The sequence below is a fragment of the Echiichthys vipera genome (assembly GCF_963691815.1).
Source record: "Echiichthys vipera genome assembly, chromosome: 8".
Taxonomy (NCBI): Eukaryota; Metazoa; Chordata; class Actinopteri; order Perciformes; family Trachinidae; genus Echiichthys; species Echiichthys vipera.
Genome location: NC_139833.1, coordinates 26,358,596 through 26,384,412, shown reverse-complemented (window position 1 = coordinate 26,384,412; position 25,817 = coordinate 26,358,596). Strand labels below are relative to the sequence as shown.

Below are 25,817 nucleotides of genomic sequence, written 5' to 3'. Positions count from 1 at the left end.
GTGCTCACACACATACACGAGACTCGCTCGTACACGCAAAGACAGGGAGAGTAATGTAAAAACACACAGTTGAGATGAAAACATAAATTCATACATGAGCCCACATTACCACATGTAATGTTCTTAGCGTTGAAAACAAACATGCCTTTGCACTCACACATAAAAAACCCAATACAGGAGAGATTCCAATGTCTGCATGGATCTAGAGAGTGTTTCCGTCTAACAGTTTATTTCCTTTAACCTCATATCCTCCCCCAAGAATAAAACAATTACCCAAACAAAGATGTTCACTAGGCTGAACTTGACCTGCTGTGTGACGAGTAGGACCGTGGCTCACCGTCTGTCAGTCAAAATCCCCACCAAGGTCAGGCGAAAACAAAGCGCTTTAGAGATGAGGAAGCGCGGCTGATCTATCCACAACGCCTTTGTGTATGTGTGTAAAAAGTGTATACATACGTCTATGTGTGGTAAAATAATCTCTGACAGCACGGGAGGGAAAAAAGAAAAACATAACAACTTGAAGGAAATCCCTAGACTGCAGCCTGCAAATCTGAGAGCTGTCAGTCAGTGTGAGTGGCAACCCCTTTTGCCCAGAGAAACGGCAATAAATTGGGTTTCCTGATAAGGCCCCAGCATCACCGGCGCAACGTCTGACCAAAAAGGAAAAAAAAAAAGAAGAAGAAATGAGCTGCTTTTCTGTAGGCCACTTGAGTGCTGTCAATCAACATGACTGGCAGGCTAACATGTTGCCAGTGGAGAGAGCAATGGAGGGAAAAAATAGATTAATGTACAGAAGAAGGAGCAGTGAGAGAGGGAGAGGGGAGAGACAGGATTAAGCCTGGCTGGGAGAAAATGAATAAATATGATAAATATGATAATTGAAATGATGAGATTTTGGTACTTGGTATTGGATTCAGCTATGTGCCCAAAGGGATTAGGCCTTCGTTTGCTGTCGTTTTCAGCCTCTCTGTCCCCTAAACACAAACAAACAAAGATCTAATTCTTCCAGGTGGGTTGTTGTATTTGTAAAACTTGGAGGCAGCAAGAGGTGATAAACCTAAAAGTAGCCGTCTGCAAACCCACCGACAAAGTAAAAAAAAAAAAAAAAAGGGAAAAACAGCGTCGGTAGCAGCGGGAGAACTTTGTCCTGTGAAGACAGAAGATGTATGGCTCAGGGGAGATAGTAGCAACAGTAAATGATTACCTTTTTACAAACTGGGCTTTTGTAATAAAATGCGTAGGGGGGAGTATTATCAATTCAGCCGCCCGGTGAAGATAGCAGTTCTGAAGCCACGGCGAGGCTGATCACTATCTAGAGAGGAGCCTGAATCTGTATTCCTCACTGCAAGTCCAGGAGGGAGAGGGGTCTGAGACCTGTATTGCGTGTGTAAGAAAGGGTGCAAGAAAGTGTGTGTGTGTGTGTGTGTGTGTGTGTGTTTCACTGAGAGAGACATCCGTTAAGGCCTCTTATGCCTGCAGGTCCAGCAGTGACAGAACCAAGATCTATTTTCTTACACCCGCAAACAGAAAGACATGCAAGAGAGTGTGTGTGTGTGTGTGTGTGTGTGTATTCGCAGAAAGACACACACACACACACACACACACACACACACACACACACACACACACACACACACACACACACACACACACACACACACACACACACACACACACACACACACACACACACACACACACACACACACACACACACACACACACACACACACACACACACACACACACACACACACTAAAATCTCTTATACGTGCAAACATACACACTCAGTCCTTGGGGCAAAGAACTAGAAGATTGGAGATGTAGTTCTGTGTGAAACTGTGTGTATACATCTTTATACAGTGTGTGTGTGTGTGTGTGTGTGTGCCAAGCTGAGATCCTCTGCTAGATGTCTGATTGTGGAGAAAGACACTGACAGATGACATGTACACACATTCTCTCAACACACTTGTCTGATAGCAGTCAAACAGGAGTCGAAGAGGACGACACAGAAGAGACAACAGACAGACTGGCAAACACAGAGAGAGACAGATAGCATGGCAGAGCTCAGCTGCTGGCCCAGAGTCGCATCACTCACTCTCAACACACACAAGTTGTAAGACATTACACACAGAAACACATGGAAACAGGAGAAAGAGGCAGAAAGCAAGCTGATGTAGTGAGAAAGTAGTATGGGGGTTAAAAAACACGGGCGGACAGTTCTAAAGAGATATCAGTGAAGCCAAGGGCGTTAATGCACGCTGTTGAATTGCGGGATATTTATCTGACAAAGGGGGACCGATGATGTGACACTCACCTGTCCCTCACACACATGTGCATGCATGTCTGCTTTACAACATCACACACACTACTGCAAACCCTCACTCTTTGCAAACGGATGTTCAAGGTCACTGAATTAAAACACTTACATCAGTCCCATTCACGCTTGTAGAAGAACAGTGCACAATTTCATTGAAAAATGTTTTAAATATTTGGCAGGAAATAATTATTAAGGTATATTGTGAGCCTGGATTTGGAGACTACAAATAATAACGGAAAGCCTGCTTAATAAAGACAGGCTATGGGGGTTTAAAAAAAGCTGCTACCATTGAACTCTACGATTTATGTTTATGTACAGTCTCGCCTTTTCTTACATTTTCGAAATTTGTTTTTGCGCCGAATCAAATGTTTTATGGTCACAATTAATCTCGTAGCTGGTTGGCATGGTTCCTGCTTAAAACTCTTTTTATAAGGGTTTTCTGAAAAGTCAATGGAGTAAATGAAAGTGGAAAATCACTTCCAAAACCGGAACCTTTTGAAAAGTGGACGGTCCCGAAAATAAATAAAAAAGACAGTAGTCACCACTCTTTAGTCTCACTTGATGTCCCGCCCATAAACCCAATTTGACAGGTCGCATGTCACAGGTAGTAACTTGCAGCACTCAATGCTACTGTGCCACAGACAGTGACAGCGACAGTTTGCACTCCCTTCTTCTCTTTCTTGATGGATGCACTAAAGAAAAGGTTTAAAAGTGCAGCAAAAGTTCCCCTTTATCAGATTCCACTAACAATTGGTATGGGCTGTGACAAAAACGTATCGGTTGACCCTTCATTATAATTACAAGGTAAAGGCTGTTCTAATATATTTAGGTTTCATATTTAGAAAATCACACTCACACACACACTATTTTAAGACATTTGTGGCCCTGTGGTCCTGAAATGAAAATACAGTACATTTACGTAGTAGACACTTCTATCCAAAAATGACTTAGAACAAGAAGGTAAGTATATATAATAAGTAAAATAACAGGTCAGCTATCTGATCAGCTGACCAGTGCACACAATGGAGGACCCAGCAGCTTCCCAAAACTCAGATTTGTAATTTTGAATAAAGTGCCCCGTTTATATTTGTATCTCATCAAATACGCAGCACAGAGCTCCACTACAGAAATACAAAAGTTTTCCCCCTCTCTCCATCCTCCTTATTCTCTTTCTTCCTTTTTTTCACAGGTGTCAGAAGAGATTTCATGGCCTGTGCGTATGTGTGAATTTGCCACACCCCTTTTGAGTGCTAATTTACCCTTTTAGGTTTAATCTCTCCGTGAGTGGCTTTCCTCGCCCTTTAATTAGGCTATGGGGAGTCGACACCAACACTAAACACACACACACTTGGACTTTAAGGCACACACACACGCACACGCACACACACACACACACACACACACACACACACACACACACACACACACACACACACACACACACACACACACACACACACACACACACACACACACACACACACACACACACACACACACACACACACACACACACACACACACACACAAATGCTGCAGTCCCAGACTTGAGACATGCTTTGCTAAGACAGTCCTCATCAGCCCTCTGTGGGCCTCTTTCACACTCTGGCTCCCCTCAACTGCACCAGTCACCACGACAGGACAGAGAAAAGGAGGGAGAATAAGAAAAGAGGAAAAAAAAAAGTGAGATATTCTGCACTTGTGAGGGGACAGAAAGAGGTGCTGGTGGGGAAGGCATTCATCTCTGAACCTTTTCTATTTCAAATCTATTTGTCAAGTTAAAGCTGCATTAAGCTACATCAGACTTTGGCAGACCCAAGTGGCAGCAGGAGATAGATGTTTGCATTTCTTAAAAAGTTTTAAAGACTTTGCTGCTCATACATTTTCTAACAAGATGACGGTGATGTGTGCACTCATTGAACCCAATAATCTCTGCAACAGATCGAGCCAGGCGTTTTCTCATGTTAATGAGATGCTTGGATTTCACTCATTAGTTTCATCACTTAGCTTGTGATTTAGGCAGAAAACAGTATTTTCTACACAAAACTTTTGCTCTGATGGTCTGTGAAATCCTTTTTTTATTGTGCATCTTTTGATGAAATCTGTGGTAGTACTAGCAGTACGCCAGAGGAGTTTCACAGTAGAGGGTGTTTTAGACAGAAGCGTCCTAATCACTGAGCTATATCAATCATACAGTAGGAAAATGGACACGTCTTTGCTCTCTGGATTGTCGCCCTAATTATTGTTCTCCTTCTCCATATACGCGGTTATTTCCACCACCTGTGCCGATGCTTAACTTAACAACAACTGAAACTCTTCCACTACTTTTTTCCCTCTTTTCTTCTTGTTCTCCAAACAGACCGCAGATTTACCCAAACAAAACTGGGCACTAAAGAGGGAAATACAATAACAGCAGTAGTGATAGTGGCTTGTTATGTTGGAAATAAGAGGGCACTTAATTGGAGTCTGATAGTCTAATAGGCAGCCACTCTGATTACCAACTCTGCACATTGGCTTAAATTAGCCCACTGATGAGCAGCCAGGGGATTCAATTATGCTGGGGGAGAAATAAGGGGCCCTAATAGGCCACTGTATCAGGAAACATGGGACTGGGCTGGGCTAAAGCATTGGTAATTGGTTGTTTAGTTGGGAAAGTTGAGTGTGTTGGTAATTAGAGATGCCGAGACGTTTGGAGAGCCACCACAACAGACGACACACCGAGGCTAGGGAGGAAGACAAGGGTCCTTGGTACAGTAAACGGGGCAAAGGTCATGGTGAACATCTCACAAGTACACTTTAGCCAATAAGGGGGTAGATCAGGCAAAACATGTTGATAGTAGGAGCTGTGTTGACTCAGTAAAGGTCAAGATGGGGCAAGCCCAGCTTAAAAGTGAACATTAACAGTCTGGCCTTGTCTGACTACCTGCACTCCTTAACATTTGCCTCCTCCTCTTTTTCTTATCTTTGCACTTTCATTTTTTTTTTACTCAACTCTCACATCAATAGCCACTTCTTTCTCTCTATCTGTCTTTTCTTTTCTTAGACAGGGTAGCTGTAGCTAGATATGTACAGTGTCTTATTTGAGAAAGAAGGAGGATTGAATTATGGATGAGGCTTTATAGGAGCCGGCAGCCTGTCTGGTCCCATATTCACTGTCCCATACAAGAGGAGAAGCCCTGCCCGCCAGCATTGCCACCACATGTCACTCACAGGAGGTGTTTGTGTGTGTCTTTGTGTGAGCTTCTGTCTAAGTACTGTATGTTCAATGAAAGTATACTACACTGTTCCAACAAACATGCAGCAAATAGTTTTCCTTTTATCTTTTGAGTAAAAAGAAAGAAGGTAAGAATCTGATGTGCGCTGACACATTATTAACAATCCCTTTAGGATGTCTTAAAAGTAGGAGTTTATACAAATGATACCCTGATACACACTAGGGAATTGGTGTGGTGCATCCAAACAAAAAAACAAAAAAACGGTGTTGTGGCTTTCCAGGAAAATCAGTTTCAGCGTTTGAGCTAAAGTCTCAGAAGAAGGCATCTGCTCCTTAATTACTTATACCAGTTCAGAAAATTCATATTTTGTAGCTTGATTTCATCTCTGTGTGTGGTTATAAAACCATTTACAGTTGTTCTCCTTTGTCTGCCCTTGAACATCCAACTTTCCAAATGTCTAAATCACCAGAGAATGTAGCATTGGACTGAAAACTCAAGCAGAACTAATAATTTTATCCTTTTGCCCTGCTATCACAATGTGCAAAAGTTAGTCTGTGCCCTACTTAAGCCATCTGCAACTTTAGAATAATGCAACATAAGCAAGCACCTAACATAACTGTGCCGTTGCGACGCCAGAGAGCATATATCAAGCCTCATCAATCTGCCTCCAATTGTCTGACAGTGACAGAACCCAGACAGAGGCTCAGACAGAGGCAGAGGTTGACCCAGTCTTTCAGTAACACCACAATTCCAGTTATCATTCACAGAGTGGAAGAAAATCTGTCTTTGATGGCCCATTGGTGCCAAAAACACGATGTAGACATCATTTCACATTGGGAGTAGCCAGAAACCTACTGCCACTACGTCTCCACACTGATTGGATGGGACTTGACAGTCAAAGCTCTGAATGGCCACTAAACGGCCGAGCGGAGACTTTCAGATTGATGCCAGGAGGAAGAGAAAGGAATGGAAGAACAGGATAAAACAAAAGGCTGTTTGTTGTGATGTGTGATAAATGCAGCTGGGGGGGGGGGGGTCACGCTCATTGGAGCAAGACATTATGCAGGAATTGCTGCTTGCTTAGCCCATACCGGCCCGGCCCTCTATTGGTTTACTGAGACGCATGTAACCGATGGTGTGCATTTTCATCTCAACCAAGACTACATGTGGAGTGTGTGGATGGAAAGAGGCTGGTATTAAAGGTGCTCTATTCAAAGTACTGAAAAAGAAAGTGGGCTGGGGTTGCCTCCACATGGCTGCCACCTCAATATGTAAAAATAACATGAAATAAAGAAGTTTTTTCACGGCCACATCTATCACACATACATTAGAAAAACTCAGGTTACAACACACACAAAGGGAGAGGGACTTCATTCTCTGCTCAGGACGCCATTACTCCACTATATCTTTACATAGAAAATAGTTGTGTGTTGTGTTAATAATGTTTGCTGCTATATTAATGTTCTGAATGTTGAGTATAGCTCCTTTACACAGCAACCCATGTGTTCAAAAGAGGGACTTTTAAGGGTGGGATGAAGGGGCAGAAGATGGATAAGAGTTCAAAACAAATCACATCAATCTTCAAAATAAGCAGTTCTGGACCAGATGAAGCTAAAAGGTGTTCCTCCAGGGGATTCTCCAATTAACACCCCAGCACTGGCTTGAACTAATCTTCAAGTTTATACATGCAGGCTTGCTTGGATTGCTTTGTGTGGAAAATTAGACATGATGAAGACAGAATAGCAAACACAGGCACAAAAATAGAGTGTTGTAAAAATATACCGTGACTACAAAAGGCCACATTTATTTGTTTTTACGCCCTATTCACTGGATCTTGAGAAACATTCAGAAAACTGCATATGATGTGTCTATTATTGCTGTGTTAATTTGCATTTTAGACTAAAACAGCCAAGCTAAATTCATTTTGTTTGCTCTTATATTTCCTGATAAAAGTATAATATATTTTTTGGCTTCCATGTTAAACAAACAAATGCCTCATTGTTGACTTTGTTCGATACAACTGAAAAATAACTAAATCTACACTGTGACAGCATCAGCACAATGAGCCACCCTGTTAATCTGACTTTACATCGTACTGAACAGAATGACTGTTTTTCATTAATGCCCATCATCTGAACACAACATAAGGACGGTGACACAAAGACGCAGGTTCATCACTAATGCTGACGACTTGATGTCCTATAGGTGTTTTTCAAAGAACTGTGATGCATTGTTTTTTTTCACATATTTTCCAACACAGAAACGTGTCACATATAACACATTGTTATTAGAAACAGATGTTGATTTTATCGTCGGTGTCTGTGGCTTCTCTCACAACGTCGACACAGTGTCATATGCGCTGGGATACCAGGACACATTTGCATGACATACACACCTGTCCTCCACAATCCAACACGCCGCTATAACACAATACGCAAGTAAAACTCAGGAGAGTAATGTTTCATTACATGATGAACAGAAGGTGAAAGCGAGGGAGGGGAGACAGGGAGGCACACAGATGCATAACTTAAGTAAAAGCCATCCAAACCCATATTTGTTTACATATTTGTTTAATAAGGAAAAATATATGCAAACAAATGAATTTGCCTGTGGTTGTAACTGTGTATTAAGATCATCACTTACAAGGCCAGGTTACCTCTAGCCCTCTACAGTAGCCATCCATCATGCATTATTAAGGAAAATAGAATCTGCATAAAGCAGCAACAATGCCTTGAAGAAGTTTATTTATTTATTTGTTTTATCTTTTTAGGCACTAAGCAGCAGATCCCAGTACTCAGCCGCTCTTAGCTAATTACAAAGCATTTGATCGCTCTGCCCTCCAGATGTGCGATTATAACCTTGGTTGAAAATTAGGGAGATAATTCACAATTTAACACAGTGGGATGAAGATGCTCTGACAAAGCCAATGGCGACATCTCACCTGTGTGTGTGTAACAGTTTCTGGTACTGAACAGGACAGGAGGCTGATTTAACAAAGCCATAGCTCTGCAACCACAGCTGACCTCGCTGGAGGGGGATAGCAAAGAAAGAAAATATACCATTTCCCAAAGCTGCTCCAGTCAAAGTGTACTTGCAGCATTTCAACTAGAAAGAAGTTCAAGCAGAAGCGTAATTTAGCAAAGTTGCACCACTCTGAGGCAGAAGTATAGTCTATGTGATATGCAGGTATGAAGGCTCGAGGATTTCTCGACATACACTTAAAAATGCACAAGGATACGTAAGGTAATTCTGTGGCAGAACTTTCACTTCAATTATTTGTTGTTGCAAATACAGGATTGAGAGATGTGGCAGCAGACTGAACAAACAATGCAATGAGACTCGTCATCGTTCCTCACCCGCGTTCCTCACCCCACCGTTCTAAGTGCGCATTGTGTGCATATTAAGTGTGTCGTGGAGTGAGAGAGACTGACAGTGGATGAGCTGAGAGCAGACAGCTGTCGGCGATCGGAACAGAGACGAAATTAGCAGTATAGTTGTTAAGTGATAGTAAATGTACAGCGTAGACTTCAGTTTGTCCATGAATAAACATTGCAGCTCCTCAAGACTCAAGTAAAGCTCTTGTGTCTTGCGTCTCAACTGTTGGTTAAGTGAAGCTGGTTCCCGTCAACCCCGGGCCTGGAGGCAAAACAAGCTCTCTTAGACCCTGTTTGCACTTCTAAAATGTGTCTTGGGCGATCGGATCAAAAGCGGACATTGCTAAATAAAAGTGTAAATGACCGTTCATCGTTTTGCCCTATGGAAGGAGATGACTGTAGCGACTCAAACGCTAACGTGACTTGTGAGAGTGTGGATGTAATAACTGTGTGCGGTGCCCTTTAAACTTCTAGCGGAGGTGACAAAGGTAGTACCAGAAGTGTCCAGCATTATAGACACAGGCATAAACGGTGATGCATTTTGGCTGTCCACTTGTAATTAGATTGCCTGATACACATTTACATAAAAAGTGTGAACAGGGCTTTATTTACCTAACCACCTTAAAGCGTGATACTTGGTGGCTTCCCATATAGGAGGGGTTTGAGTTTGACCTACACCTGACTTTTTAAATGAATAATTTGCAGCAATCTTTTTACATACCTTTTAAATATTTTATTTTGAGCAATATTGTGGGAATAACTACATTTCTCAGTGTTTTCATACCTTTATATAATTTGAGATATAATCTTAGGCTCAAGAAATAAGAGCTTAATCTATCTCAGCATTCAAAACACATGATAACATTGATTATATACATGGCGTGAACCATATTTTAGAAATAACTCAATACATTAGTTCATAATCCTATAGAACAGATTTGAAAACAAAACATGAAATACAGCATGCACATATAATTAACAATGTGACCATAAAATAACAGTGTGAAGTGGTAAAGTCGTGTCCAAAGCGCTTAAATCTTCCTGGCTGTAAATGGCCTTGGCTGGTAAAATCTTGTGTTGCTTACAATAAACTGATTCAGGAGGTTTCATCCTGATTACACATACCCAGTCTTTTGGAGTGCACTCTATGTGTGAGTATGAATGCATGTACTGCATGTGTTAGTAAGCGGGTGTCGCTCTGGGATGGGCGTGTGCGAGATTTACTCCAATAAACTAGACTACCACTGTTCTGAGGTACCTGTAGCTCTAGTTCTGCTGCAGTGCTATCTATGCCCAGATCACACAGGCACTGTCACTTCTTTCTGGCATATCTCTCTGCAGATCGCACAAGGAAGACAATTGCCATTACCATTTTATTAAAATGTGTCCAATCAGCAACATTTTCCCCTCACATATCTAACCTCTTTTCTCCTTCTTTTTCCCCCCTCTAATTCTAATCATCATTCCCCTCCATCACTTGCTTGGTCTAATTCCCTCTCTTCCTTCGTTTGCAAAGGACCTCTGCTTTCATCCTTGAGAAGGGCTTTAATTCGAAGTGCGACGCTGAATAAAGAAGGGAAGACGGAGAGTGAGAGAGAGAGAGACAGAGTGATATGCAAAGACAGAGCTGCAGTGGAGACGTTCGGGTGTCAATCAATCTGGCGCGAGGGGCTGCAAGGGCCTGTGACTAGGGTGCGTTTGATCTGTGTCTTTCAAAGCCGGAACAGCGGGAAGGGCCATCACAGATGATTTGCCTCTCGCTGCTGGCCCTGGTGCCATTCTGACAGAGAGCAATCACAAGCAGGTTAATTCAACATCTACCTTCTTAATCTTTTTTTCCCCTGCCTCTTTCTTTTGGTCTCGTTCTGTCTCCTTAGATGAAACACTGCTCTTTCCGTTACCTACCCCACCTCCCTTTTCCCTCTTTTGAAAGAGGGAGATATCACACGTGCACTTTAAATGCTTTTTCAAACCACCTATAGATTGATTGCTTTGGTCTTAATCAGGAAAAGAGTTGTTGATTTTCTGCCGTCGTGCAATAGTTTATGTGTTGCTGCCATGAAGCAACATTTTTGAGCAAACTGTAATGCGTCAATGGAAGTGAAGTGGGATCGTTCATTGGAAATGTGTGCAGGAAATAATTTTCTTCTATAGTAAGAGACAACATTGACTGCATTTTTGGATCAATTCTTTCACTGTTATTCTTTGGGTTCATATCTGTGGTGTGGTGCGACCAGAACATGAATTAGAGCATCACAGGGACATCCTGAAACTAAAAGAGGAAGATGTGTTTCCTCCAGATGACTGAAAGGGGATGCGCATTCCAGACAAGATGTGACCTTCGCTCATATAACTGAAACCTGAATGAAACTGAAACCCACAATGTACGTTTCTTGCTTGGTGGAATCACATAATCACAGTATCACAGTAAGATCATGGCCACCATTAAGATGATGCCACAGCGTTGGCCTGGACACATACAGAGAAATCTTCCTTTCCCTTTTGTGTTCTCGTACGGCTTAATAGATCACACTAAGGGGGACGCAAAGACACAAAATGAATCTTCTTCATGAAAGGTCAGTCATGCATAAGGACAAACAGAGGTGAGGGAAATTCTTGGGTGAAAGGGTAAGAATAAGCGTAAAGCTGTGCTTTGGTTAAAGGTGAGAGGGTACGGATGATATGAAGGAGGGAGGTGTTTAAAGGTAAAAAGGTTGTGCAGGGAGGTTAGGGCAGGGGAGGAAAGGAGATCAGAGATAGAGGTTGGTCATTGAATTTGAAGAACAGAAATTATACCAAGAATAGGCCTGTTTGAGAAATTAAAAGATACAACGTTTCAGCACAAAGACAAAACTCAGATCAGTTTCAACAGGAAACCACAGAATGCAGCCATTTTCCAGTAATGTCCCTGCCTGGCCTCTTTCCCAGGGTGCACCCCTCTAACTCTACTGCTTTTATGTAAGGTCAAAGGGATAACAGGATAAAGGCTGTCCTCTCTGCTCCTCTGAAGGACAAGCACTCGGCCGATTGGATTTGGTGGCCTTCAAGGACAAAGGAAGAACACTGGGATACAAAGGAACCAATAGTGGAGGAACACGATTTCATCTGTCTCTATGGCCTGAGTGATTGGCAGGGCTGGCTAGACCAGCAATCTTTGAGTGCTGCCTCTTTGTGGCTGGGTGCCCTCCATCAGCATTGAATAGCAAGACTCGATCAACTGACAAAAAACACACTCAAGGATTTTGGAAGATCTGACCTCCGTGGACTGATAGAGCTTGGGCAAGGTTGCAGGGGCAGCCAGGTGGTTTAATTCAGCGGAATGATTTCAACAGTCCATTTGTCAGTGGATATATACTGTATGTGTTTGTGTGTGTGCACGTCACACATTGGAATGCAGATGCTTACAGAGACAAGTCAGAAAATGGAAAGTTGTATGTCACGGTCGCCCTGTTATATATACAAAATATTATAAATGATTATATTATGTTTCAGCACTCCCCATGAATGATGAACTGATCTTCATATGTGAAATATCAGTGGAACCTCCCTTTACACTTTACTTTTGCCCATCACAGATGTGTAACTGTGAAAATAAGCCTGGAGCTCCAAAGACCTTTTTTTCATTAAACAGAGCCTCCCTTAATTCAAATAGAACAATTAGTTACCTGCATGTAGGTATGCCAGGTCTGGATTCTCAATATCAGAGTGGCTTTCCTTCAGGTGGTTGCGGAACTCCATGGGAGAGTTGGTGGCATAGTTACATTTGGGACAATTGTACATCTTCACACCCTCATGTTTGCCCGTATGCAGTATGTGCTTCCGGATGTTCTCAGCACAGTTGGATCTAAGGGAGACAAACACAGATAAAAGACCTCGTTCTGATTTGGAATAGATTAAAAAAAAAAAAGATTAAAAGAGAGTCATGAGGGAGAAAACACAAGATAAATACTCTGCAACTTTCCCAAGAAAGGTTTGCTGTACAAACATTTTATTTTATTGCAATGATGACATACACACACAAGCTAGAAAAATCTCAAACTGGGATTTGGAGCAGAGGGAGCGGTCATGTTTGGACAGACTCTCAAAGCATTCACCGCCTAAGTAAGTCTCTGTGAAACAGGCCCAAACAAGCAAATGACTAAAGACCACTTTCACAAACAGCGAAACACAACTTGTTACACAAACAATACAGTATATGCATCCGGTAAATTCTATGAATTTCTGTCATGCTCTCGCATATCTCTTTTTTTTTTTTTCCTCACAGTTGTTCAGGTTTAGAGTGTTATGGTGGTGGTGGGAGCAGTGGGTAATGTCTGCTGTGAGACTGCACATGGATCTAGAGGCCTACTGAGTGCAATAGAGATATGTCTGAAGACATCTGTTATGCATTATGTATCTCCTGCAATTGTATGAAAGGTCTAGAAATAGTGGTGTGTGCGTGTGCGCAAGAGTTTGTGGGTCTTTGGGCTGGTCAGATAGGGCAGGCGGAGCAGTGAGCTACTGCAGGGTGTAGGATGTAATGATGTCAGCTCAGAGAGTCACACACAACCCTCTGCTGATTAATGATGCTGCCTGACCTGCTCCCAGACTCTATCTAAACCTGCCCACAGACACACACACACAGACACACACACACACACTAACACGACTGAAGCCTTGCATGGGTAAGACAAACATACACATACATACATGAGAAAGAACAAACCTTAGTTTGCGCTAAAATAAGAATTATAAATCTTTGACTACACAGGTGCAAAACAGACATGACTGCACCCTCAACACACCCACACATCCACACACACACACACACGCACGCACGCACACACGCACACACGCACACACACATACACACACACATGCACAAGAGAGCACACTAATAATGCATCATACAAGCAAGCATGTGCAGTGTAGAACACAGTTTCATACACACACATAAACACACACCATCATGTGTTGATGGATGGGGCACTCGTGCTCAGTTTGGACCTGACATTCTCGGACAGTATAATACGCAATTACTCTCCCTTATCACCTTGGCCGGGACAATAAAGCCTCACAGTGCCATAGCTCACGCCAGCCAAGGAGAGAATTTGTTTTCACTTTTGCAGAGACACCTCTCTCCATCATGGGGCCACAGTCCAGCCCGGCTCCACTGGGGCCTTAAAAAGCAGGCCCTCACTGGGTTCTGTTCATGCTTTTATATATATATATATATATATATATATATATATATATATATATATATATATATATATATATATATATATATATATATATAGTATATGCGCTCTAGCCACTCGTGAACAATGTGGGCTCTTCACAAAAATGAGCACTGCAGTCAGTCGGGGTGCCACGCTCTCAACAAAAGAAAATGCTATTTAGATCCTGATCACCGAGGAATATAACACCATGGAATTCAAAAGATATGCAGTTCATGAAAGCTTTTACATTTGCTTTGTGTCAGAGAGGTCATTCCTGGCTCACAGGAAGTGATGCATTTAAATTTCTGTTTTGTTCGAAATTAAGCAGAAGAACTAGGGAGTTGGTGCCACCGGGAATTAACAGAAAAATAAAAGAGATAAATGATGTCAATACAATACTCGCTAAACTTTTTTCACAAGTGACATGCAGTAACACCAGGCTTAGGAGGTAGAGCGGAGCGTTCAACAATCAGAAGATCGGCGGTTCAAATCCCAGTCCTCCAATTTGCATGTCAAAGTGTCCAAGGGCAAGATAGTGAATCCTTACAGTCACACTGTCCTTCCGCACCGTGCCCCGGGCTTTAGGGTGCTTTTCACCCCTCCCTCTCCCCCCGCGCCCCAGGCCGTTTGTACTCACACCTCCTGGGCCTCGCGCAAATGCTTCTTGCTGTCATCACGCCGTCACACGCATTGATTGACGTCATCGCGATGCGTCGTTTTGTTTACAAATCTTTCCATAGACCTCGGAGTTTTTGTGCGTCTTGTCGACTGTTTTAGAATATTTTCATCCGACCAAATCTGCAGTAAACACTCCACCTCCGCATCACACCAACGTGAACCTTTCGCCGCCATTGTTGTTGTTGTTAAATGTCCGCGCATGGTCCGTCTTTTTTTCAATGTCCGAACAGGCGCACATAAATGACGTCAGAACCGCCGTAGGCCTCGTGCTCCTGCTCGTACACGTGCGCACGCTCGTGCTCGTACATGTGCAAACGCGCTCTACAAAAGCCCACCTCTCTCAGGTGGGCTTTTGTCCGCAGTTATGCGCGGAGCGGGTGCACTCACATTGGTCAAACGCACTAGGCTTTAGCCGAAAAAACGGTTTTGGCCCGGTGCGGAAGGACAGTGTGAGTACTTTCTCTAAGGCTGTGCCACTGGTGTGTGAATGTGTGTCTGAATGGTTAGACGAGTAGCTCCTGAAGAGCAGATGCATGTCAGCCCATCAGTGTGTGAATGGGTGAATGTGGCAAGGAGCGTAAAAGCGCCTTGAGGGGTCAGAAGACTAGAAAGGCGCTATAAAAGTCAATTTACCATTTCTTAGAATTTAAAAAAGGGAGGCACAGATGATGAACCTTGGACTAAGGCCTGATAGGAAAACCATTGATTTATGTTTTAAACATAACATGTTTATATTATGTTTATCGATTTTTATTGAAATATACTCTCGATTATTTATCCAGCAGATTGGCACATAGTTGTTATGACTTTATCAGCCATCACTAGCAAAACAATAACAAGTTCACAGAAAAATCATGGCCACATCTGTTGACTGTTCTTCTGCTTAATGAAAAAGAACTGTCACATGCTCATGAATTATCGCAAATCATGCTGCTAAAAAATGCATTGCATACTAAAAGTGAACTGATTTCTTATTCGAAAGTGCGAGCATAAATAGATAAAATTTGAAGCAGAGCTAAAAGGTTCTAAAGAGAGCGCGGGTGGATTCCTAGGGGGGCCATGCTATCTCTCAGATATGGTAATGGAGTAATTGTCATATTAAAACAACACAACGTGCATTTAGGAGTCAGCAGGTGTCACAGTTAGTGAAAGCCCACACCAGCCCTCCTACTATACACTGTATTAATTAGTCCAACACTGTTTCAACTTCCATGCACTCAGCATGGGAATCAGCCATACTGATGCTCAATGGATCACCCCTTCTCTGCCTCTTTCTGTCTCTCCCCTTTATTTTAGCCATTTCCATATTCCTCCTCCCAACGAGTGTATGGTAATGGGAGAGGTGTAATTGAGAGGCGCTTCATTAGAGGAGATTTAAATGTGTTTCTTTGTGTGCGTTAAGAGTTGGGAGGGGGGTGTATTTGGATCACTGGTGCTATTTGGATCTTATTCTGCCAAGGAGGCCCAGTTATCATCATTAATGTCTCCCCCTCCTCCCTCATCTCTCCCTTCACTTTACAAGGTCGCAAACCTTACTGGCATTGACAGTAAGTGTGTCATCCTCAAAGCCGCCATCGCCTCGGATTGAAACGCTATTTTAACAGGTAGATTGAAATATGAATGCTGCGGCATTCAATAAACAATAATAGCCCCAGAAGGATGGTAACGCGGCAGGAGTCAGAGGCTACATATCAATTAGACCGCTTAAGATGCAACTGTGACTTTAATGAGTCCTCATTGAAAACAATAGAAATTACTCCTTAAACACTGAAGTAGAGAAGTTTTGGGGCTTGCATAAATAGCTGGAGAATAGTCAAATAGGCATCATTAATTGACAGCCCAGGACTCCCAGTGCAATATCATTAGAATATTTTTATCACTGTTCCCCAACTATAATTATCCCCCTCTATTATCCATCTCTGTCTGAATAGGAGATGAGTGGCATTTGATAGCTCATTCACTCCCTCCTCATTTACATGTATTTGAGGAGCAGCCTTGATGGGGATCACATTGTATCAAGTGGGAAGGATGATGTCATTAGATATCATCCATAACATTTAATATGGATATTTTAATAGCGGAAATCAGATGTATACCTGTAAAACAGATTTAAATAGTTTCTATGAACAAGAACTGTCAATCACACAACTGCTTCATTTGGTTTAGACTTAAATATGTCTCTACAACGGCACCGGATTTATTTCACAAGCTTACGCTGAAAGGTCAAACGTGCACACTCTTCTAGTTGCTCTTTATCGTGGTCAGGCCACTAGAGACGTCAGGGTTTTAAACATGTATTCACTGTGTAAAAGCAGAGTGGAGGCAAGGGCCCTTGCCGCTGTCTGAGGCCCCTGCATTCAATTCCTCATCCTCACATTAGTAAGCCAGCGGGGCGCTTCCCCAACCTCCTCCTCCTCCTCCTCCTCCTCCTCCTCCTCCCACCTTGCCCCTCCCTTCACTGCCCTTTGGACCTCTCAGAACCCCTGGGGCCACCAAAATGTTAATTGGGCTTCTAATTTACTGTTTCATTGCCACTAGCTGTAATGATCATTAAGTATCAGTGTGGGAACAATGGGGCCAGGGGCATTTGGCTCGTCTATGTACAGTATTCCTCTGATACTGAGGTAAGTCTACTGTAGTGGTTTGATATGGAACCAAAGTTTACCCTTGAGGGAAAACAATCAACCAATTTATATGATTTTTTTTTTTGTTTTGTTTGTTTCATTTTCAATACTTAGAGGCTTTGATCCAGTAAGTTTAATGAGCCATCTCTACAGAATTTAACAAATGTTTGCAAGATGGTGTCTTCATCATCATACAGAAAGTCTTGCTGTTGTTCTTTTCTGGGTGGCGAACATTGACTGTATATAAATACAGTATGAACAGCTCGTCTCCACTTCCTACCACTGTACAAAAGTGAAGAGAAAATATCCTGGATATAGGTGGTGTGATATTCTAATTTTGCAGTCTGTTGTCTCTGCACTAGGGATAAGGCAGCATCCAAGTCCCACCCATACACCCACCTAAACACGCTGTTTTTATAGCATCAAATAACTAATAGAAATGAAACTTTTCAGAATAATTAGTACATGCATCAACAAACATTAGTGTAATAAAAACCACCAACACTTGACAGAAACCATCTTCCGGAAAAATGTATTTGGTGTCCCATCCGCTAACATGGAGAGGCGGGTATCTGACCCATACTGCAGCCAGCAGAGGGCGATCAAGATATTTTGGCTTTACTTTCAGGGAGTTGTCAAGCCGTCCATCTTTATATACAGTTTATGGTTCTGAGGTTTAGTTTCCTATGAGGTACAAAATGCATTTTCTAGCATGAATGGAATTCTGGGTAAAACAAATTCTTACTGGACTTTGGCACAACGGTGTTTTTAACATCAGCATGTTAACATGCTTACATATATAGCATTTAAGTGTTTTACAGGGTTCACCATCTTAGTTTAGCGTGTTCTAATAAGCAAAAAAACACCATAATTACAGCTGAGTCTGATGGGAAATAATTAGTAGTATTTGGTCATTAACCAAAAACTTGGAGAAAAACATTGTTTTGACCTGATGATGCCACTAGATGGAAAGTCTGGGCTTCATAAAAGTCAGCAGGATTCATCTTATCAAAAACATTTCTGTACAAAGTTTTGAGCCAATCAGAAAGTTAGATATTTCACTGGATAAGTGGTAAGATTTTCTTCCGGTGCTTGATGAAAAGTCCCCAAAGCCATTAGAATTCATCCTCTGAGCACCATGAATGACCATACACAATTTCATGGCAATCCACCTACTAGTTGTTGAAACAAAACGGTTGACCTCATGGTGACAATAGACAAAAGGTGAATCTATCACCAGCATAAGTGAGGTTCATCCAATAGTTGTTACCATATTTCAATCTGAATGAAAGCGCTGTCACCCCTGGAGCGTGACTAATAACAAAATCAACCATATATTGTCACTCTAACCTTGTAATTGAACTCAGATGAGCAAATATTAAAAGTCATGATGCAGTCTTCCTTTGCTATTGAATGACACTTGTAATGATTCAGGCACAAAAATCTCAAAGCATGTTATATGCATCTTAAATCAAACAAAACCCATAAACTGTTGGATCCTTAATTGATAAAGTCAGGAGATACTTCATGAGAACTTTAGGAACAAGGGGAGATAATCCTTTGATAATTGCAAAATAATTGCCCGACTACAATTCAACTCTCAACATCTCAGCATTTCTTTTTTTTTCTAAGTTGGACTGCATACAAAAGACTTGGAAATGAGTGGAGCGCTTCACTGCAGCGGAGCAGGTGTAGCAAGCTGCCGAAATGACTTTGTCACAGAGGGGAAAAAACGAATGAAGAGTACATCTAAAACCAATGATGGGTTTGAGATCATTCCCTTTCACACTCTCCTGCCACAACCTGACGGGGAAGCACAGGATGAGAGAAAGAGAGAAACCCAAACAGAGAGAGAGAGAGAGCGAGAGAGAAAGAGAGAGAGAGAGACAGAGAGAGAAAGAGACAAGGGGAGATGGAGGGAGGGAGAGAGAGAGATGGAGATGTGCAACGCCAGCCAAAACTTTTTCAATTTCACCGACAATTTCCTGTGTAATTACTGATGTGGTATGATGGTGTTTTAATGACAGGGACCTGCCAGTGACAGTGACATTGCGTGTGTATCTATGTGTGCAAGAGTGTGAGAGTGTGTGAGTGAGAGAGAGAGCGTGCGTGCGTGCGTGTTGGGGAGATCTGGCTGGGCCTGCTGATGATGGTAGAGTGATGAGATGGAGCCGTGCTGTGGAGATTAGACCTGTCTGGCCTCCACCTCTCCCACCCCAAACACACACACAGACAAACACACACACACACACACACACACACACACACACACACACACACACACACACACACACACACACACACACACACACACACACACACACACACACACACACACACACACACACACACACACACACACACACACACACACACACACACACACACACACACAAAAGCCTATAGCATTAACGCCATCCCCCAACCCTCCCAAGTACCCTACAATTCCACCTGCTATCACACTCCCTCACATACATACTCTGCACGGACCCTTCTTCCCCCCCACCTATCAAGCCCCTGATCACCAGTGCCACAGTGGCTGCCATCAGTGCCACCGACCATGTGTGGGGTCAATGAGCCGGTACCTGTAGTCGCACCAGGGGCAGCGGTATGGTTTCTCCCCAGTGTGAACGCGCTTGTGCCGCGATAGGTGGGACTGTGTGGTGGAGGCGAAGTTGCACAGCTTACATTTGAAGGGTCTCTCTCCTGTGGGGTGGAGGGGTTAAAAAGATAAGACACAGACAATGGTGATCAGATCAAGATGACATAAACACATAGACACACATATATAACCCAGGCTACAACTGACACGGTTTGGCTTACGTGTGACATCATTGAGCTAGCTTCAAAAATCGAAATTAACTCTTTAATACTATTAAATAGTTCTGAATTCACTTCACTTAAGCTATAAAAGCTACATTTTCATCAGTAACGTGTGGCTGCTGCCAACTTCACTGTGTGCATGTTGAGCTTTGCTAATTGATAATGCAGCTGCTCGTGAAGGGTTTGGAGTATGCGCTGCCTCCCATAGTACTCTGGTACAATAAGATTAAGATTGAAGAATTGAAATCACTTGAAGTGTAATTGCTGAAATAATTTAATATTTCCACTTAGTCGCTGTTGGCAGTTATTTGTCAGCCTGTGTAACAACTGTAAGTAGTTGACTAATAATTGAATAGCAAGAAATAAAAACAGTAAATTATGAAAGCGGTTGAACTGTAGACAGAGAAAGAAAGAAAAAGGTTCAATTGAGGCTGAAGCACAATATACAGTACAGTTGAAGTTTCAGCTGAATTTTTGACCTAAAAAAACATTAAAAATGAGTTGAAGTGTCAAAGTAGGGTTGTGTTCTGTCAGCAGGATGTTTGAAACTTATGAATGCATCTCCATGAAATATGATGAGTTAGATTTTGATGGAAGTTCAGAAGCTAGATTTCTATCATTAGATGATATACTGTATGATTACCATATTTGACACATACCCATTAATCTTACAGAGAGAGACTTACAGGCATGCTCACAAGGTTAAGGTTTATATTCAACTTAAAATCAAAGTGGCAGGGCGGATGTCTATGGGTGTAACAACAAGTTGGAAAATTGTCCATAGCTGGCAGAGTCTTGTATGATTAATATTTATTTATTTCAAATACCCTGCTTTAAGGAGCTGCTCAGTGACATTTCCATACTGACAGTAACTAGATTAGCCACTAACTCCTTGTTCATTTATCGCAACAAAGGGGAAATATTTGAAGATACTTAACAATGGCACAATGTTGTCTATAAAAAACTTAAATCAGAGAAGTTTTGGCAGTAGCAGTGGCCTTCTGTAAAACCTGTATCAGTCAAACTCTGACAAGAGAAACACAGTCAGACAGGTAGGTCCCTTCATGTGCAGCTGCATGACAACAGGTTTGAATATGCAGCTAAATCAGTGGAATTGACACATGTCAACACGGGAGAGGAGGACAGAAATTGGAGGTTTCCGGGGGAAATGGCGGAGAAACTGAGGAGCAAACAAAATGAATTATGAAAAACTAGATGAATATTTATAACAGGATTCTTGATCCTTGGGCGCCTGCCAGACAACAGTTAAGAACAGTATTTGTTTCACTATCCCAATTTCCAAAAAAACACTCGTTATTGACAGCCTATCTGAAAAATGCAATTTCCCTAAGCGACAGAATGACATGGTGAAATGATAACTGAAATTAAAAATCTCAGATTCAGTCAGGCATACTGGTACACATGCCTATCACTGACAGCAGCATGTCACATTGATGTGCGTGCGTGTGTGTGTGTGTGTGTGTGTGTGTGTGTGTGTGTGTGTGTGTGTGTGTGTGTGTGTGTGTGTGTGTGTGTGTGTGTGTGTGTGTGTGTGCGTGCAAGCGTGCGTGCATGCGTGTGTGTGTGAGACATTAAACTGCTAAAACTGTGGCTGGGTTGTACAGATCTTGCAGTGTCAATCAGGTCTGCACAGTTAGCATGTGTGCTTGGATTAGTTTTGGACATGAGTTCAGGATATGTGTGTTGGGGCTTACCTGTATGTTGCCGTCTGTGTTTGGTGAGGGCGTGTCTTGTGCCTCCAGCAAAACCACACAGGTCACACAGATAAGACTTCTCGCCTGTGGAGACAGATTGAGAAAGGAAGGAAGCATAATGCATTATGGACTGTAGTGGAGAGGAAACATCTTAGAAGAAAAATGGTAAAACAAAACACAATAAGAGAGAGGGAAAGGTTAACTGTTGTCTCATTTCTACTTTATTTATTGATTATTCCTTTAAACACTGATTCAAAATACAAAAATGTTTTCTCCTAATAATCTGGCTTAACTTTTTACAACCTCTACCATCGTGTCACCACTCATGTAGCTTGACTTTTAGGATTTTGCTTTAGTGATGCTGCCCTGAAGTTGTAATACTCCTGTAGGTAAAAAAATACTTCTGTGAGTGCTAATAAATGTTATAATAACTAATAAAAAATGACAGAGACCACAGCATGAGAATACGACACAAGATCTAATAACTCAAAACAATTTGTTGTATGAGTTGTATATGTATGAGGTACTATCTACAGTCAGTGTGTTATTTACAGCGGATGACAGTTAGCATGTTCACCAGACAGGAGAACTGATAAGGAAGCTGCTGTGGACGGGGGGCAGCAGCTGCACCTACTTTAGTCACTTAAAAAGTGTTCAGTATATTTAGCATATTTTCACCACTTGACCTCACTGTCAGACAACCCTTTCTTTTGGAACTACACTTTCTCAGTGAATTCCTACAGAAAAGCACACTGTATTACGATCAGATCAGCCTCTGGGGTCAGTCTTTTCGTGGTTTATGCAATACACAAATACAAGAACATAAAAGTGAGTGATTATGACAGAGACCAAAGGATACATTTATGAGGCGGAGTATACAGAAGAAGAACCTTTGCAGACGGGGACTGAATGGCCAAGAGAAAGACGGGGGACTTATAGTGTACAGTACATTTAAAAATGTTCCAACTATTATTTTTTTTATTATTAAACTATCCCTTAAATAGGACCTTGAAAAGAAAGCCATAATATCATGCTTCCTGCCACATACAGGTGCATGTTGACAGGAAACAAAAATCAAGATATTTCGTAATGGTAAAACTGTAAAAGAGCATCCAACCTTTAATATTTAGGGACGTTAATTCCAATTGAGTTTCATCGTTATGATCTAACTTTGTTGGCTATTTTGATGAATGTATTCTAGATGTATGCATGGTTTAGTCTGGCAGAAAGAGCGAGGGTTACACAAGCCTGATTAGCATAATAGCATAACATTAATAAACTAAGGCAAAAATGTTTATATGTATCAAGTAGGTTATGTATTAATCTATGTCTTGATGTGCTTTTGATCCATATTACTTTTACACAGTAATAAACTCCTTATACTGCCTGTTTTTATTTCACATGAGTACGTGAAGCTACACAATTCATGAGATTTTTCTATTTTTTTCCCTCTGTTTGCCTCGACTTAATATAACTCAGTATAATTAATCTGTTACTAATACTTTTAATTTCAAAGTTGCATTGCCATTACTAAAAAAAAAATACAATTAGTAGTATAATGATAAGCTGTAATACTGAGGGGTTAGTGGAAGCTTATGGAAGTAGATTTGGGAAATCCTTGAATCCTTTCGAGTAAGAAAGTCTGGTTTAGGAAGGAGTGAGTGATACTTTCACTAAGAAATACTGCTGAGGTGCCACTCAGCAAGGAAGTGAGAGCTCGAGTAAAGACAAAGAAGTAGGAAATATTGTGTTAATGGATTGGGAGAAATGTGTAAAGGCGGAGAAAGGCAGAAAGCGAGAAGAGAAGAGACAGACTGAACAGATGAGCAGCGGGTCTAGTTGGCTAACAGATGAGCCAAGCAGAAGTCACAGATCACTAGTGTATATCCATCAGAGCTCTCACAGCTAACTAATTCCTCCAATCAGATGGATCCGTGTAAATATGTCAAATGGGGGACGGGAAATTGCCAGTGTGGTTTATTGACTGTGATAAAATCTGAAAAGCACCGCTGAACATAATTACATACTTGTCAGAGCCATAAAAATTAGCTTTATTATCAATGGGATGGTTTTGTACAACTTCATTTGGGGGCGATGCCTTCCAGATGGGGAGCGTGGAGAGCTTTTTTACACTCCTCCTCTCTTCCCTGCATCTGGCTCTGTCATTAACAGCATGATGCTCTCTCTCCCTCTCCCTTTCTGCCTCTCTCTTTCTCTCTGCCACTGCACGGAGGCAGTCACACACTTCTGCGCACACACACAGCGACATTTGTGATAAGAATCACTCACGGAAACACATGCATGTGCAAATACATTTATATAATGGACACACACACACACACACACACACACACACACACACACACACACACACACACACACACACACACACACACACACACACACACACACACACACACACACACACACACACACACACACACACACACACACACCCAACACACACACCCAACACACACACACACACACACACACACACCTAGATGCAGATATTCCCATGTACAGACAGACATATCAAACTGCATGTGGTGTACTAGTAACACATTTCCACACACCAGCACAAACATGGAAACACTGTAGGTGCCACACATTCTAACACACAGACAAAGGCTGCATATGTGTACATCGTGTGCGGCTGAGACCCCATCACTTAGATATTCATCTAAATGCTGATGTTGAACTCCAGCTCTCGCCACACACTGGTAACACATTTGGGTGACTCTTCCAGCTGGGCCTCAGTGGTGCCCTGCTCCTCCACTGCACAGATAGCAGCTTTCAGCGAGTCCGCAGAGACAAAGCAGCCTCAAGTTTCCTCTATTACACCCATTTAAAGCCACTCGACTGTGAGAAGAGTTTTAATGCAGTGCCACTTAGAGGGGAGAAAAACAACCTTTAAAAGGTGCATTGGTTGGCCAATTCGCACAGGTTCACTTTTCAAACACATTGTGGCTGGCCTTTAAAGGAACAATGTTTTGATATAAATGTCCATTCTGCTACTTTCTGTGGCTGCACAATATCACCTTTTATATTTGCTGTTCTAAATACCTGATGTCTGATGTAAAAAATATCACAAAATGTGAAAATGTGCTATACAGAGTATTCTGGTGTAGTTTAGGTTGAATAAACCTCCAAAGTAGAAAATGAAGGACAAAGATCTCTGACAACCACAGCAATAAGGAGAAAAAATGATGAGACAAAAATAAAAGGAAACCTTTCATATTTTGACATGTCATGACAAAGCTGGAGCATAGAGCAATCCAAGCTAAAGTGGTATTATTCATTATGGGTTTAAAGGAGCTGTACAGGAAAATACTGAAATAAAGTGGACTGTGATTGCCTCCATGTGGCTCTCACAAACCGTTCCTTGATATGTCAAATAGTGATGTTTTTTCACGTCCACATGCAGTAACATGCACGCCGGCCCAACTGTCTATCACAACAAACAACTAAGAACCGCCGATTACAACACACACAGAGGGAGAGTAACTTCTTTCTCTGCTGAGGACGCCATTACGGCACCATATCTTTACAAAGAAAATAATTTTGCAACAGTCAAAAAACGGTAAAAACCAGCAACTGTAGTCCCATTTTGATTCAAGTATGCTAAAGCCTGAATGGAGCACATAAGTTCTTGACTTCATCTTTCTGTGGCTGAGCCTTGCCCACTACAAACCAGTGAAAAGAGACAAAAACAAATACAGAAACATGTCATGTGATGTATCCAAAACGGTTTGGAAGATCATTTTGTGTTCATGTGGGAACAGAGATGAAATATGTTTCAGGGCCTTTAATGCAAAAACAAACAAACAAACAAAACTTCTTCTTTATTCCTGTGGCTCTAAACT

General features: G+C 41.9%; 1 protein-coding gene across 1 annotated transcript in view; it reads right to left on the bottom strand.

Moving 5' to 3' along the window:
* The window catches only part of znf407 (zinc finger protein 407), a 153,096-nt gene that overhangs the window by 31,690 nt on the left and 95,589 nt on the right, over positions 1-25,817 (bottom strand). The window contains exons 6-8 of the mRNA XM_083919194.1: positions 21,952-22,035; positions 19,999-20,119; positions 12,576-12,754 (exon numbers count right to left, since the gene is read on the bottom strand). Of these exons, the coding sequence (XP_083775320.1) occupies positions 12,576-12,754; positions 19,999-20,119; positions 21,952-22,035 (384 nt within the window). The remainder of the gene's footprint in view (positions 1-12,575; positions 12,755-19,998; positions 20,120-21,951; positions 22,036-25,817) is intronic.